Here is a 15,700-nt window from a genome sequence, read left to right on the forward strand (position 1 = left end):
GCCAAAAAGATGTACAAAGCCCTTTCACTAAAATATATTATTTCCTTTATAGGAGGAATACCTCCTGTTTTTCCACAGATTCTATTTAACCTAACCAAAAACACAACTTAAACTAACTCTGCCATATGTTTTCCTCACTCACAGCAGATTAGAAGTTGCAAACTGGAAAAGTAAAATAAGATTATAAGCAGCAGGAGGTACACTGACAACAAAGCAGGAAATTGAAAAACTATAAAATCTAGAAAAAAATTTAGAAAGTCTCTAACATAGGAATGCTTCAAAAGATTCTGAAGACAGCACGTTTTTAATACCAGAGAAAACTTTCATTAAAATATCATTCTAAAGAATAAAAGGATAAAGGAAGAAACACTTCCTAGCTCACTGTATGAGGTATTACCCGGATACTAAAGCCAGACAGACACCAAAAAAAAAACTATGGACCAATATCCTTTATGAATACAGATGCAAAAAACTTCAACAAAACACTAGTAAACTGAATGCAACAGCATTAAAAAGATTATATACCATGAGCAAGTGGGACTTATCACAGGAATGCAAAAGTGGTTCAACATAAGAAAAAAATAATCAATGCAACTCACCACATCAATAGAATGAAAGAAAAAAACCCACATGATAACTCAATTGATAAAGAAAAACCATTTCACAAAATCCTTTTCATGATAAAAGATATTCAACTAGGAATAAAAGGTTTTATGGGTTGACTCCGTCTCCCCAAAAGATATGTTGATGTCACAACCCCCCAATACCTCAGAAGGGGAACTTATTTGGAAACAGGGTCATCACAGATGTAATTAGCTAAGATAAGATGACATCATACTGGAGTAGAGTGAGTCCTTAATACAATGACTAGTGTCTTTCTTAGAAGACAGAGACACAGGGAGAATGGAGTTAACACTGCTGCAAGCCAAGGAACACCAAGGATTGACAGCCACCACCAGAAGCCAGAAAGAGGCAAGGAAAGATTCTACCCAGAGTCTCAGATGAAGTGTGACCCAGCTGACATCTTGATTTCAGATTTCCAGCCTTTAGACTGCTGGCAAATAAATTTCTGTTGTTTTAAACTACTCAGTCTGTGGGACTTCATTATGGCAACTCCAGGAAACTAATACAGAAGGGAACTTCCGCGATGCGATAAAGAGCATTTATGAAAAACTCAGAGCTAACATAATGGTGAAAGAATGAAAGTTTTTCTCTAAAGTAAGGAACACCAGCAATGCCTGCTTTCACCACAGCTTTTCAACATTACACTGGAAGTTCAAGCCAGAGCAAGACAAAGAGATAAAATGCAACCAAACTTCAAAGGAAGAAGTAAAGCTCTCCCTATTCACAAATGGATATGACCTTATATACAGACAAAATCCCAAATACACCCACACACCAAAAAACTAATAAGCTAATAAAAAAAACTTCAGCAAAGTTGCAGGATAAAACATAATCACACGAAAATCAGTTCTATATAGTAGAAACAAACATTCCGAACATGAAATTAAGAAAATAATTCCGTTTATAACAGCATCCAAAAGAATAAAATACCTAGGAATAAACTTAGCCAAGGAAATGCAAGACTTGTACAATGAAAACTATAAAACAGTGTTGGGAGAAATTAAAGAAGACCTAAATAAATGGAAAGACATCTAGTGTTCATGGATTGGAAGACTTAATACTGTTAAGATGGAAATATTACCAAAGTCATCTACAGATCAAAATGCAATCCCTATCAAAAAGGAATAATAGGATGGCTAGAATTAAAACACACACACAGGACAGCTACATGTAAAAGAAAGAAATTAGAACACTCCCTAACACCATACACAAAAATAAGTTCAAAATGGATTAAAGACCTAAGTGTAAGACTGGACACTATAAAACTCTTAGAGGAAAACATAGGAAGAAAACTCTGACATAAATCACAGCAAGATCCTTTTTAACCCACCTCCTAGAGTAAGGGAAATGAAAACAAAAATAAACAGGACCTAGTGAAACTTAAAAAGTTTTTGTACAGCAAAGGAAACTATAAACAAAACAAAAAGACAACCGTCAGAATGGGTGGGAGAAAATATTCGCAAATGAATCAATGGACAAAGGATTAATCTCCAAAATATATAAACAGCTCATGCAGCTCAATATTAAAAAATCAAACAACCCAATCCAAAAATGGGCAGAAGACCTAAATAGACATTTCTCCAAAGAAGACATATAGATGGCCAACAGGCACATGAAAAGCTGCTCAACATCACTAATTATTAGAGAAATGCAAATCAAAACTACAATGAGGTATCACCTCACGCCAGTCAGAATGGCCATCATCAAAAAATCTAGAAACAATAAATGCTGGAGAGGGTGTGGAGAAAAGGGAACCCTCCTGCACTGTTGGTGGGAATGTAAATTGATACAGCCACTATGGAGAACAGTATGGAGGTTCCTTAAAAAATTAAAAATAGAATTACCATGTGAGCCCAGCAAATCCCACTACTGGGCATATACCCAGAGAAAACCATAATTCAAAAAGACACATGCACCCCAATGTTCACTGCAGCACTATTTACAATAGCCAGGTCATGGAACCAACCTAAATGCCCATCGACAGATGAATGGATAGAGAAGATGTGGTAAATATATACAATGGAATATTACTCAGCCATAAAAAGGAATGAAATTGGGTCATTTGTAGAGATGTGGATGGACCTAGAGACTGTCATACAGAGTGAAGTGAGTCAGAAACAGAAAAACAAATATCATATATTAACACATATATGTGGAATCTAGAAAAATGGTACAGATGAACAAGTATGCAAGGCAGAAATAGAGACACAGATGTAGAGAACAAATGTATAGACACCAAGGGGGGAAAGTGGGGGAGTGGTGGTGGTGGGATGAATTGGGAGACTGGGATTGACATATATACACTAATATGTATAAAATAGATAACTAATAAGAACCTGCTGTATATAAAAATAAAAATATATAAAACACACACACAGAATATAACATGTGTTGAGGAGGATGTGGACAAATTTGAACCCTTATACATTACTGATGGAAATGTAAAATGCAGGAAACAGTTTGACATTTCCTCAAAAAGTTAAATATAGAATTACCATACAACCCACCATTTCACTCCTAAGTATGTACCCAAAAGAACTGAAAACAGGTATTCAAACAAATATTTGTACATGAATGTTCACTGCTGCACTGTTCACAACAGCGAAAGGGTGGAAACAAACCAAATGCCCACCAAGTGAACAAATAAACAAAATGCAGTATATATCCACACAATGACACATGCTACAACAGATGAATCTCAAAAACATTATGCGAAATGACAGAAGCCAGACAAAAGGTCACACATTGTGTGATTCCATTTATATGAACTATCCAGAATAAGTAAATCCATAAATACAGAAAATAGGTTTATGGTGGCAGAGGATGGAGAAAGGGGGGAAAAGGGAAGGGAATAACCACTTAATTCGTATAGTTTTCTTTGGGGTGATGAAAATCTTTGGAACTAGATGAAGCGGTGGTTGTACAACATGGTAAATGTACTACATGTCACTGAACTGTACACCTTAAAATGGTTAATTTTAGGGCTTCCCTGGTGGCGCAGTGGTTGAGAGTCCGCCTGCCGATGCGGGGGACGCGGGTTCGTGCCCCGGTCCGGGAGGATCCCGCGTGTCGCCGAGTGGCTGGGCCCGTGGGCCACGGCCGCTGGGCCTGCGCGTCCGGAGCCTGTGCTCCGCGGCTGGAGAGGCCTCAGCGGTGAGAGGCCCGCGTACCAAAGAAAAACAAAAAAAAGGTTAATTTTATAATATATGAATTCCACCTGAATAAAAATGTAAAAAAAAAAGTATTCTAAGTCATCTAACCCCTGTAACTTCAAAGCTGATAACCATGCTTCCTTCTTATTAAAAATTTTCTTCTTAGTGTTTTAGGGCTCCATTCTTTTGTACAGCCTATTTGCAACGTGATCTTTTCTTCTCACTCTCTATGCTCACCCTGAATTTCATCAGCACATAGTTTACATTAATATCTATACAATGACAATTACCAAAATCTCATCTTAAGACCAAATAACTGGGCTTCCCTGGTGGCACAGTGGTTGAGAGTCCGCCTGCCGATGCAGGGGACACGGGTTCGTGCCCCGGTCCGGGAAGATCCCACGTGCCGCGGAGCGGCTAGGCCCGTGAGCCATGGCCGCTGAGCCTGCGCGTCCGGAGTCTGTGCTCCGCAACGGGAGAGGCCACAACAGTGAGAGGCCCGCGTACCGCAAAAAAAAAAAGACCAAATAACTTTCCAAAGATCCACAGCCATACATTCAATTGAATCTTTAACTTTTAAAGAACCAGGCCACACAGCAGGAGATGAGCAGTGGGCGAATGAGGGAAGCTTCATCTGTATTTACAGCTGTTCCCCACTGCAGTGCTGGAGAGCGGCTGCAAATACAGATTTTCACTGGCAGAGAGGTTTGACTGCACAGAGACCATAATAAATCAACTGCTTGCAGAAACATATCAAAACCCTATCAGTGAGTGGCAAGTGACCATTAAGCTGCATCTTACATACTAGACTGGACCATAAGCAACACACTTCGGCTGTCACTGTCTCCCAATACCCCCAGGTGGGACCATCTAGTTACAGGAAAACAAGCTCAGGGCTCCCACTGATTCTGCATTATGGTGAGTTGTATGATTATTTCATTATGTATTACAATGTAATATTAACAGAAATAAAGTGCACAATAAATGTAATGTGCTTGAATCATCCTGAAACCACCCCCCTGACACCGTGCCCCTGCCAGTCTGTGGAAAAATTGTCTTCTACAAAACCGATCCCTGGGGCCAAAACAGTTGGGGACCACTGCCCTACAGGCACCTTAAGATTTAAGATGTACATAATATGAATCTATTATCAAACTGTCAAATCTGCTTTTCATACCATAATTCCTGTTTTCATTAATGGTGTACCACCTATGGTCACCCTAATATAGAATCTGAGAGGCATTTTTGAGACCTCTTTCAACTCCTTATCTATCCTAAATAGTTTCTTAGAGAGGACTATTACTCTTTCTTTTCAATCTCTCTCCACCACACTTTCTGTCTACTTAAAACTTATACTAATATTTCAAGGGTCATTTCCTAACTGGAACTTATCACAACTTCAACTAAAAACTGCAAACTTTATATGAAACAACAGTTTTCAGACACTGAACTATAGGCAGCTCAAAACTGATCTGTAAGGAAAAAGAAGCAAATAAATTAAAATGTCTGAATGCCCCGTGCCTGGAAACAGATTTAGATAGCAGTGCAGAGAGGTGGAATCATATTGGCCTACCAGAGTTGAGAATGTGGAGACAGGAGTTCAGAAAGGATGAGATGTCTAGAATTTGTGAGGTAGAATACCAAAAAAAGAGGGAGAGGTATATAGAGAAAGCCTCAGAGATATGCAGAAAAGACACTGGAGTCTTTGGTTGAATACTGCAAGTGTGTGAGAGGAAACTTTCTGAGGACAGGGGCTGAGACTAGTCCAAGTTCTATTCTCAAAAGACTTTTTTTTTTAAGTATTGTTTTCTTTTTTTAATTGAAGTATAGCTGATTTTAAGACCTTCTAATATGCAGGGCAGTAAGTGAAGTCTTCATACCTTAAAGTAGGTCTAAATAAATACTAGAATAAAAGCTGCCATGGATCTGCCAAAATAAACTTACAAGCAAGCCTAGAAAGGACCAGACTGATCCACAAAAGGCTTAACACATGACAAAACAAATCCAACACTCTTTAAAGGAACACTAGAAAATTCACCACGCAAAATGAAATATTCAAAATGTCTGATGTCAAATCAAAACCGCCAGTCAAAGAAGCAGAAAAACACAACCCATAATCAGGAGAAAAGCCAACAGAAACATAAACAGACCGAGAAATAAAATACGACAGAATCCATAAAACAAGGGCCTTAAAACAGCTATTATAAATTTTATAAGTATATTTAAAGATGTAAAAGAAAATATCAACATGATATTGATAAATGATAAAAAAGAGACTTAAAATGGAACTTCTAGATTTGACCATACAGGAAAAAAAAAAAAAAATCAGTGAACTAGAAGATATAGCAACAGATACACAGTCTAGGTGAAATGAAACACAGAAAGGAAAAAAGGTTTAAAAAAATGAACAGTCTCAGTAAGCTGCGGAACAATTTTAAGATGTCTAATACCATGTAACTGGAGTCCATAACTGGGAAATAGAACAGGAAAAAATATTTCAATAATGGCCGCAAATTTGCAAATTATAAACCATGACATCTAAGAAGCTCCAGAAACCTCAAGCAGAAGTGTTTTTTTTTTAAGCACACACTAAAATACATTTTTAATAATATTGCTAAAAACTAGAGAGAATAATGTTAAAAGCAGCCAGGAATCGAGGGAGAAAGGGGAACACATCATATACAGAGGAATACTGCTAAGAATAGCAGCAGATTTCCTTTTAAATATCATGCAGGAGACAAGAAGCAGTCTTTAAAAAGCTGAAAAGAAGAGCTTCCCTGGTGGCGCAGTGGTTACCCGCCTGCCAATGCAGGGGATACAGGTTCACACCCTGGTCCAGGAAGATCCCACATGCCGCAGAGCAATTAAGCCCGTGTGCCACAACTACTGAGCCTGCACTCTAGAGCCCACAAGCCACAACTACTGAGCCCATGTGCCACAATTACTGAAGCCCGCGCGTCTAGAGCCCGTGATCCGCAACAAGAGAAGCCACTGCAATGAGAAGCTCGCACACCGCAATGAAGAGTAGCCCCCACTTGCCACAACTAGAGAAAGCCCGCACATAGCAACTTAGACCTAACGCAGCCAAAAATAAATAAAATAAATTTTTTTTAAAAAAAGCTGAAAAGAAAAAAGAAATCCATCAACAGCCTAGAACTATCAGAAGAACAAAGTTGAAAGACTACACTTCTTGATTTCAAAACTTACTAGAAAGCTAAAATAATGAAAACAAAGTGGTACTGGCAAAAAAGGATAGGCATAGGGACTTCCCTGGTGGTGCAGTGGTTAAGACTCCATGCTCCCAATGCAGGGGGCCCAGGTTCAATTCTTGGTCAGGGAACTAGATCCCACATGCATGCTGCAACTAAGAGTTCACATGCCACAACTGAGGAGCCAATGACCCACAACTAAGGAGCCCACCTGCCACAACTAAGACCCAGTGAAACCAAATAAATATATTAAAAAAAATGGATAGGCATATAGATAAATGGAATATACGTGGAAGTGCAGAAGTACTCATATTTACAGTCAATTGATTTTCAAAAAGAATGCCAAGGCAATTCAATAAATGGTGCTTGGACAATGGATACGTAAAAGCAAACGAATCAAGCTGGACTCCTTCCTGGTGCCATACACAAAAATTAACTCAAAATGGATCACAGACCTCAATGAAAGAGCTAAAACCAAAAAAACTCTTAGAAGAACATATAGGAATAAATCTTTGTGATCTTGGGTTTGGTAAAACCTTCTTAGATATGATACCATGTGCACAGTAACAAAATTTTTTAAAAAACTGGATTTCATCAAAATTTTCAACTTTTGTGCTTCAAACGATACCAATAAGGAATCTAGGGAAAAAATTTTTGCAAGTCATATTGAAAGCAACTTGTATCCAGGATATATAAAGCGCTCTCAAACTCAACAGTAAGACAAACAACTCAATTTAAAAATGGTAAAGTATCCAGGGGCTTCCCTGGTGGCGCAGTGGTTGAGTCTGCCTGCTGATGCAGGGGACACGGGTTTGTGCCCCGATCTGGGAAGATCCCACATGCCGCGGAGCGGCTAGGCCCGTGAGCCACGGCAGCTGAGCCTGCGCATCCGTCCAGAGCCTGTGCTCCGCAACGGGAGAGGCCACAACAGTGAGAGGCCCGCGTACCGAAAAAAAAAGGTAAAGTATCTGAATATATACTTCTCCAAAGACGATATACAAATGGCCAATAAACACCTGAAAATATGTTCAACATCATTTATCATCAGGGAAATGCAAATCAAAACCATATGAGATAGCATTTCATACCCAGTAGGATGGCTATAATCAAAAAATCAGAAAATAAGTGTTAGCAAAGATGTGGAGAAACTGGAACTCTTGCATATTGCTGGTGGGAATGTAAAATGGTGCAGCCACTTTGGAAGACAGTCTGGTAAATTCCTCAAACGGTTAAACATAGAGCTACCATATGATCTAGAAATTCCACTCTTAGGTATATATACTCAAAAGAAGTGAAAAACGTGTCCACACAAAACTTTTACAGGAGGGTTCACAGCAGCAATATTCACAATAGTAAAAAAGTGGCAAACAACACAAATGTTCATCAATGGAAAATTATTCAACAATAAAAATGAATGAAGTACTGATAGATGCTAACACTGATGTTATAAAACGCTATGTTAAATCAAAGAAGCCAGTCATAAAAGACCAGAACAGGTAAATCTATAGAGACAGAAAGTTAAGGGGGGTGGGTGTGGAGAAGAGGGAGTGACTGCTTAATGGGTGGGGTTTATTTTGGGAGTGATGAAAATGCTCTAAAATTGAAAGTGCCGATGGCTGCACAACTCTGTGAATATACAAATATACCACTGGATTGTACAATTTAAATGGGTGAATTGTAGAGTGTGATATCTTTCAAAAATAAGGATAATTATCTGTTTAAAGCAAAAATTATGAACATATATTGTGATGTTTAAAACATATTGGAAAATTAAAATGTACAACAAAAGAACAAGGGATAGGAGGGTTAAATGCACTGTTCCAAGGTTCTTAAGCTACATATCATGGTGGTGTAATGTTGCCTGAAGATGAACTGTGATTAAACAAACAGTGATAAAAATCACAAATGCACAACTAACTACAGTTCTGTACCACACCGTTAGCCACATTTAACATGATTCTGAGGGAGCAGGACTGACCTTATGTACAAGTCCCCTTTTCCCACAAAAATGAATGAAAAAATAAAGTCAGCATCTTTTAAACCAGTGGCCACATAGTAAAAACTGTACATCGTTGTCCATTCATTTAAAAACCAAAGTCGCTAGGATGGTATAAAAGTGATAACTGATGCCTTTTTAACTTTCTGAACTTTTTATTATTTCAAATTCTAGAGCACCACTAAAAAATCCTAACAGATAAATATAACTAATAACCCTGGCATTGGAGTTAAGATAGAATAAAAAATATTCAGTTAATCCAAAAGAAGGCAGGAAAAGAAAAGGAATAATGTTCACATGAGACAAAAAGAAAAATAAAAACAAGATGGCAGATTTAAAACCAGTCATACTGATTATTACATGAAAAGCCAATGATCAAATAAACGCTCTGCTTAAAAGAAATGGACTGTCAGATTCAGATATGCTATCCATAAGAAACTATGTTAAATATAAAGACACAAATGAAAGGATGAAAAAAGATATACCACATAGACACTACTCAAAAGAAAATACCATTGGCTATGTTAATTTTAGACAAATAAGGCTTCAGAACAAGGAGAATGCTTCATAACGATAATAGGTCAGTTCATAAAAAAAGACATAATCCTAAATGTATGTGCAACTAAAAGAATTTCAAAACACATGAAGCAAAAACTAACACAACTGAAAGGAGAAACAGACAAATCTCAATCATGATTTCAGATTTCAATAGTACTCGATTAAAAAAACAAGTCAACAAGAAAATCAGTAAGGATAGACAAGACTTGACGAATACTCTCAAGAACTTGACCTGACATTTATAGAACCCTTCACCCAACAGCTTAAAAAACATTCTGTTGAAGGCTCCATGGAACATTCTTCAAAACAGACCACATTCTGGGCTATAAATAACAAGTCTCAATAAACTTACACTGAAATCAAACTGTTTTCCAACTACAACAGAATTAAACTAGAAATGAATAACAAAGATATCTGGAAAACATTTAGAAATAAAACACTCTTAATAATCAATGAGTTAAATTAAAAAGTCAAAAGAGAAATTACAAAGTATTTTGAACTGAATGAAAATGGAAACAACATATCAAGATCAGTGGCACACAGCTAAAATAATGTTTACAGGAAATTTTTAAACATTTAACATTATAGTAGAAGACTGGTCAAAATCATTAGCTAGCTTCCATTTTAAGAAACTATAAAGAAACAAAATGAAAGCAGAAAGAAGGAAAACAGAAAAAAAAGTAGAATTCAATGAATTTAGAAATGGACAAGAGAGGAAAATCAATAAAACCAGAAGTTGGTTCTTTGAAAGATCAAGAAAATTGATAAACCTCTCTCAAGAGGACAAAAAAAAGAAATCAGTAATGCCAAAAACAAAAGCGAAGACAGATGCTACAGACATTAAAAGTATGATAAGGAATTTTATAAACCACCTCTGCCAACTTGAATGAAATGGACAAACTCCTTGAAAGACACAATCAATGCTTACTGAAGAAACTGAAAATCTGTACAGCCCTGTATCTATTAAAGGAATTTAATGTATAGTTAAAAGCCTCCTCACAAACAAGATTCCAGGTCCAAATAGTTTCCCGGGTGAATTCTACAGAAATTTAATAAAGAAATATTACCATTCTATACAAACTTTTCCAGAAAATAGACTCAGTCTATGATGCCAGGTTTACCCTGATAGCAAAACCAGACAAAGACACTGCAAGAAAAGAAAACTATAGACCAATATTTCTTAGAATACAGAAACCCTTAACATTTTAGCAAACTGGATCCAGCGATAAAACATTATGACCAAATGGTGTATGACTAACCCAGGAACACAAGGTTAGTTTAAAAATCAACATTTAAAAATCAATTAATGGGGTTTCCCTGGTGGCACAGTGCTTAAGATTCTACCTGCCAATACAGGGGACACGGGTTCATGCCCTGGCCCAGGAAGATCCCACATGCCACAGATCAACTAAGCCCATGCAACACAACTACTGAGCCTGTGCTCTAGAGCCCATGAGTCACAACTACTGAAGCCTGAGTGCCTAGAGCCTGTGCTCCGCAATAAGAGAAGCCATGACAATGAGAAGCCCGTTAAACAGCAACGAAGACCCAATGAAGATCCCACAGCCAAAAAAACAAAAAAAAAAACCTCAAAAAAAAATTAATTAATATAATTCACCACATTAAACAGACTTTAATAAGAACTCTAGGATCATATCAACAGAAGCAGAAAAGCCACATGACAAAATCAACATCCATTTTGGATAAAAATGCAGCAAACTAAGAATAGAAGGATTGGGACTTTCCTGGTGGTCCAGTGGTAAAGAATCCACCTTCCAATGCAGGGAACGTGGGTTCAATCCCTGGTCAGGGAACTAAGATCCCACATGCTGCAGGGCAACTAAAGCCCACATGCCACAACTACTGAGCTCATGTGCCTCAACTAGAGCCAGCGTGCTGCAAACTAAAGAGTCCTGGCGCTCTGGAACCCGCAGGCCACAACTAGAGAAGAGAAAACCTACACGCCACAACTAGAGAGAAGCCCAAGCACCACAACGAAGAGCCCGAGCACCGCAACGAGAAAGATCCCGCGTGCCTCAACGAAGACCCCACGTGCCGCAACTAAGACCCGACAGACTTAAAAAAAAATAAAATAAAGAAATAAAAATCTTAAAAAATAAAAAAAATAAAAGAGCCAGTGCTTTCTTTAAAAAAATAGAAGGATACTTTTCAACCTGATAAAGAATATCTACAAAAAACTAAGAGCTAACATCATACCTGACAAAAGACTAGATGCTTTCTGAGGTGATAAAAATGTTCTAAATCTTGATTGTGGTGGTGCTTATATGACTATAGAGTTATTAAAACTCATACTGTATAATTAAAATTGGTAAATTTTATTGCATGTAAGTTATGACAGTAAAGCTGATTTTAAAAACTTCCACCATATTTTCTTCAGGGTTGTTTAAAAGGTTAGTCCTCTAAACAAGGGTGTTGATTATATTTACGTTACAAGTTAAACCTTAAATATGGAGATGGCTGCTCCAGTCCATAATGAGAATCTGATATTCAATTCTTAAACAACTGAGAATTTCTGCTAAAATGGATTAGCATTAATCAGTAACAAAATAATACATACTACTACATCAACAAAAGAACTAGCTTTAATCTTTATATAAGTATTCTTATGGTTTCATGGTACCTAACTAAGTATACTTCTAACAAAGCACTTAAATATATAAATTACCTGCCAGTTGACTGAACTAATTCAAATGTTGCTAAGAATTGAACTAGAATTTTCATTTTATCTTACACTTGGAATTTATTTTCCTCAAGCCAAATCACTCAACTACCATGAAAATATTCAAGAAGTGGGACTTTTTAATTATAAAAATAAATGTACAAAATGCAATCCATTATTACTTTATTATTTTCTAATCACTGAAGAAAAGTCTTTTTGAATTGCTCAGTCATATCCACAAGGCCTAATTATATTACTAGAGAAAATGAGATTTCTTTTACCTCAAAGCAGATAGCTAATATTATAAGAACTTCTGCATTTCTACTATGCTAAAGATGGACAGAAATACATAAAGAAATTTGCCTAATACTTCTGTTGAAGGAAAAAACAAATGATTAAAGGCATATACAAATACAGGCTCTATAAATTAAAATTTATTAACTTAAGGGAGAAGATAGGCTATTTCAACTCTAATACCAGTGGATAACAGGTATTGCCCCATATTCCAATCGTTATTAAAACTGAAAGTTAGCACTTCTCACCGGACAACCTAATATGTACATATAGAACTTAGCTGACAGTCAAGATTAAATGGTATGGCGTACATACACCTAAGTAAAAATGAGCTTGATTTTTTAGATAGGACATGGGCATCCTAGCTTGTTTATTCTTTAAAGAATAGTTGTTTATCAAAAGAGGTCATTAAGAATAAATAAAGCTAAAATGAAATTAGCTCACGTTTTCAAACCATTACATTTTGGAGTCTATTCAAATCACTGAAGTTTCATGGTTAACTTGTATTCATTTTAAATGCACATAAACATAATATTCTGCCTTTATAACCCAACTCTGACTACTTTCTGAATAGTTTCATCAGACAAAGTAAACGTAAGAGCAGGCTTGTTTTTAAAACAGTGAGGATATCTACACACTCCTTACAAATACAACTCAAACCATACAAACCATATTAAGCTAGTGGGGCTGAATAAATAGTAACATCACAAGCTACCTCTTGCACATTCACAAATATTGCTATGAATTTTTAAAAGAAAAATTCGTGTGTAAAATGAGTTAAAAATAGTATTAGACTTAAAATGTTGCAAACATTCAAATTACTGATTTAAATCATAACTATGATTAAACAGTAGCATAATTTAATAACTGAGTTATTCTAAATTCCAGAAAAAGGTAAGTTTAACATTTTAGTATTTGACTTAGCCATTTAATAAAGAGAAGTACAACAAAAGCATGACTGGCTAACGACAAAACTGCTTTCAAATATCAGATGGTTACATCTAGAATTAATACTCAAGATAATCAATCCTAATGAGAACGATACATCTCTTTCAAATTTTAGCTTGAATCAGGAACATTTGACAAACTATTGGTGTAGCAAAAGTGAAATTTTATATCAAACCTCTTGCAATGATACTTCTATCCTACCTGTATCTTCAATAAATTCCACACATTTTTCAACAAATAGTGGTATGGGCTTCTCAGCTGTAACCAGATCCTGGAGGGGCATCCCAAAGTAATTACTTTCCCAATTTCTACGTGTTGGTGGATTGAAGTTCTTAGTTTTCTTTTTCTGCTATAAAAAAACATATTCAAGTTAAAACTATTAAAATTAATTTCTTTCAGAAAAACATTAGTATTAAGCAATGTAAATAAACATTTTGTATCAAAAGATATATTTAAAAGCCATATCCAACCTAAATGTCCATCAATACCGGGTTCATTAAAAAAATTCTGCTAGAAGCAGCAACGTGACCAAGAGAAAGAGACAAAAGTGAACAGACAAAAAAATGGCTGAATAGAAGAAACTTTTTCCTTTGTAAAATAATAGAAAACTGGACAGGTAGGGAAATTAGAAAAGATCATTTTTCAATGCCAAGTGAAAAGGAGAAACTAGGAGTAAGCAATGCTCAATTCACAGTTTCAGTGTGGTCTGTTGATTGGTGCATTTGTTATTTGGTCTTTGGGGAAGTTCCAAGTGAGATTTTTGTGCATAGCTATATTAGTAAGAATATAACATAGCTTTAATTATTGATTATACAATGAAGCTATTCAACTCCATGAGTTTTAACCCCATCATTTCCCCATTTTCTTCCTATCTATTGACGCTATTTCTTAAATATTAAGATAATTTTTATAAAAGAAAATAACATCCTAGTGGGAAAGGAGATGTTAATTTAGTCTATTAAAAATGTTTTATTAAGCACTCCCAAAAAGATAATTTTTATAAGTAATGGACAAAACATTTTCACAATAATAAACAAAATTACGTAAGAATTTTCAAAGTTTAATTTCAATATTGCATTGGGAGAAAATGGGTTCTTAACCAGGGAGCGAACATTTCAAAAACCTAAGGAAATACTGCCTGGAATTCAACCCTTAAGGAGATTCTGAGTCACTCTTCCTTAAGTAGGGTGTATTTATATTTGTCGTAAGTATTGTTACTGACTTACAAATCACATAAAAACATACCATTTCTAATCAGAAAAGTGTGTGTGGGGGCAGGGGAGGGAACACAGGCAGAGCTTTCAATGCTTAAAGCAACAGTCCTCATTTTAATTTCCGGAGGAGTCTCTCCTTTGGATGGACTGATCTTTCAATGTGTTCTTCCAAGTTCCAAGTTATGCAACTGATACCCTGCATAATCAATCAAGTCCTTTCTTCATTTCAATTTCAGGCTGCTCTACCTATCAAACTTCCAGATCTCATGAAATCCAACTTCTAAGTCTTCATATATTATCACTCTGATGATACAGATTACATAAACTCTGGTAGGTACAGATTACATACAACATAACTAGTTGTCTGAAATGTTACCAACAAAGCATTGGAATACTTGGTATGGCTCAAGACCTAGCCCACCAAGTCAAGTAGTGTGGATCCTTCCTTACTCCTTAAACAATCCTTCCACTACCACCACCACCAAAACAGAACAATGTGCAAGAAAGTAGAAATGAAGAGATTGTTATTTCAAAGCTGAGGTAGGGATACAGCGACTGGGTCCTCTTCTTTCTCAGGAGCACTAAGGTGCTTTCCAGCCTGCAAACTATTAGCTGCACCATTTGATTACAAAAGTGAAAACTGAGGCAAAGATGGATGTTTTTGTTTAGAGAGATAATACAGTGGTGAAAAAGATTACACTTAAGCAAGTTAATGAAAACAGCAATGCCTAACCTATGGCAAGAGCCATGAAACAGGAATAAAAGATCTTAATCTGCAATGACACCTAAAAAACAAAGTTGTAAGAAAAGTAAGCTAGCTAGTCCTAACTGTTCCAATCAACTCTTAAGAAATTCTCTTTTCATATTACCCTTTAGGAACCAAACTAAACTCTGAATACTTCACTAAAATTGGGGGTAGATTTCTCTGGCTTATGCTCAGGGAATATCCATCCCTCAAAGTCCATAAAGTTACAAGGGCAAGTTATTTAATTCTGCAGTTACTCCAAGATCAGATTACACCAGTA

The 15,700-nt window shown here is 36.3% G+C and overlaps 1 protein-coding gene across 4 annotated transcripts in view; it reads right to left on the reverse strand.

Annotated features, from left to right (window-relative positions):
• Nucleotides 1-15,700, reverse strand: part of ARHGAP5 (Rho GTPase activating protein 5) — a 72,761-nt gene that overhangs the window by 23,423 nt on the left and 33,638 nt on the right. For 3 of the 4 annotated variants that reach the window (XM_082648954.1, XM_082648953.1, XM_082648952.1), the window contains exon 3: nt 13,663-13,810. In XM_082648954.1, coding sequence (XP_082505080.1) covers nt 13,663-13,810 — 148 coding nt within the window. The remainder of the gene's footprint in view (nt 1-13,662; nt 13,811-15,700) is intronic. The other variant, XM_082648955.1, reaches the window with a different exon arrangement.

The sequence above is a fragment of the Grampus griseus genome, assembly GCF_964374135.1.
Source record: "Grampus griseus genome assembly, chromosome: 2".
NCBI lineage: Eukaryota > Metazoa > Chordata > Mammalia > Artiodactyla > Delphinidae > Grampus > Grampus griseus.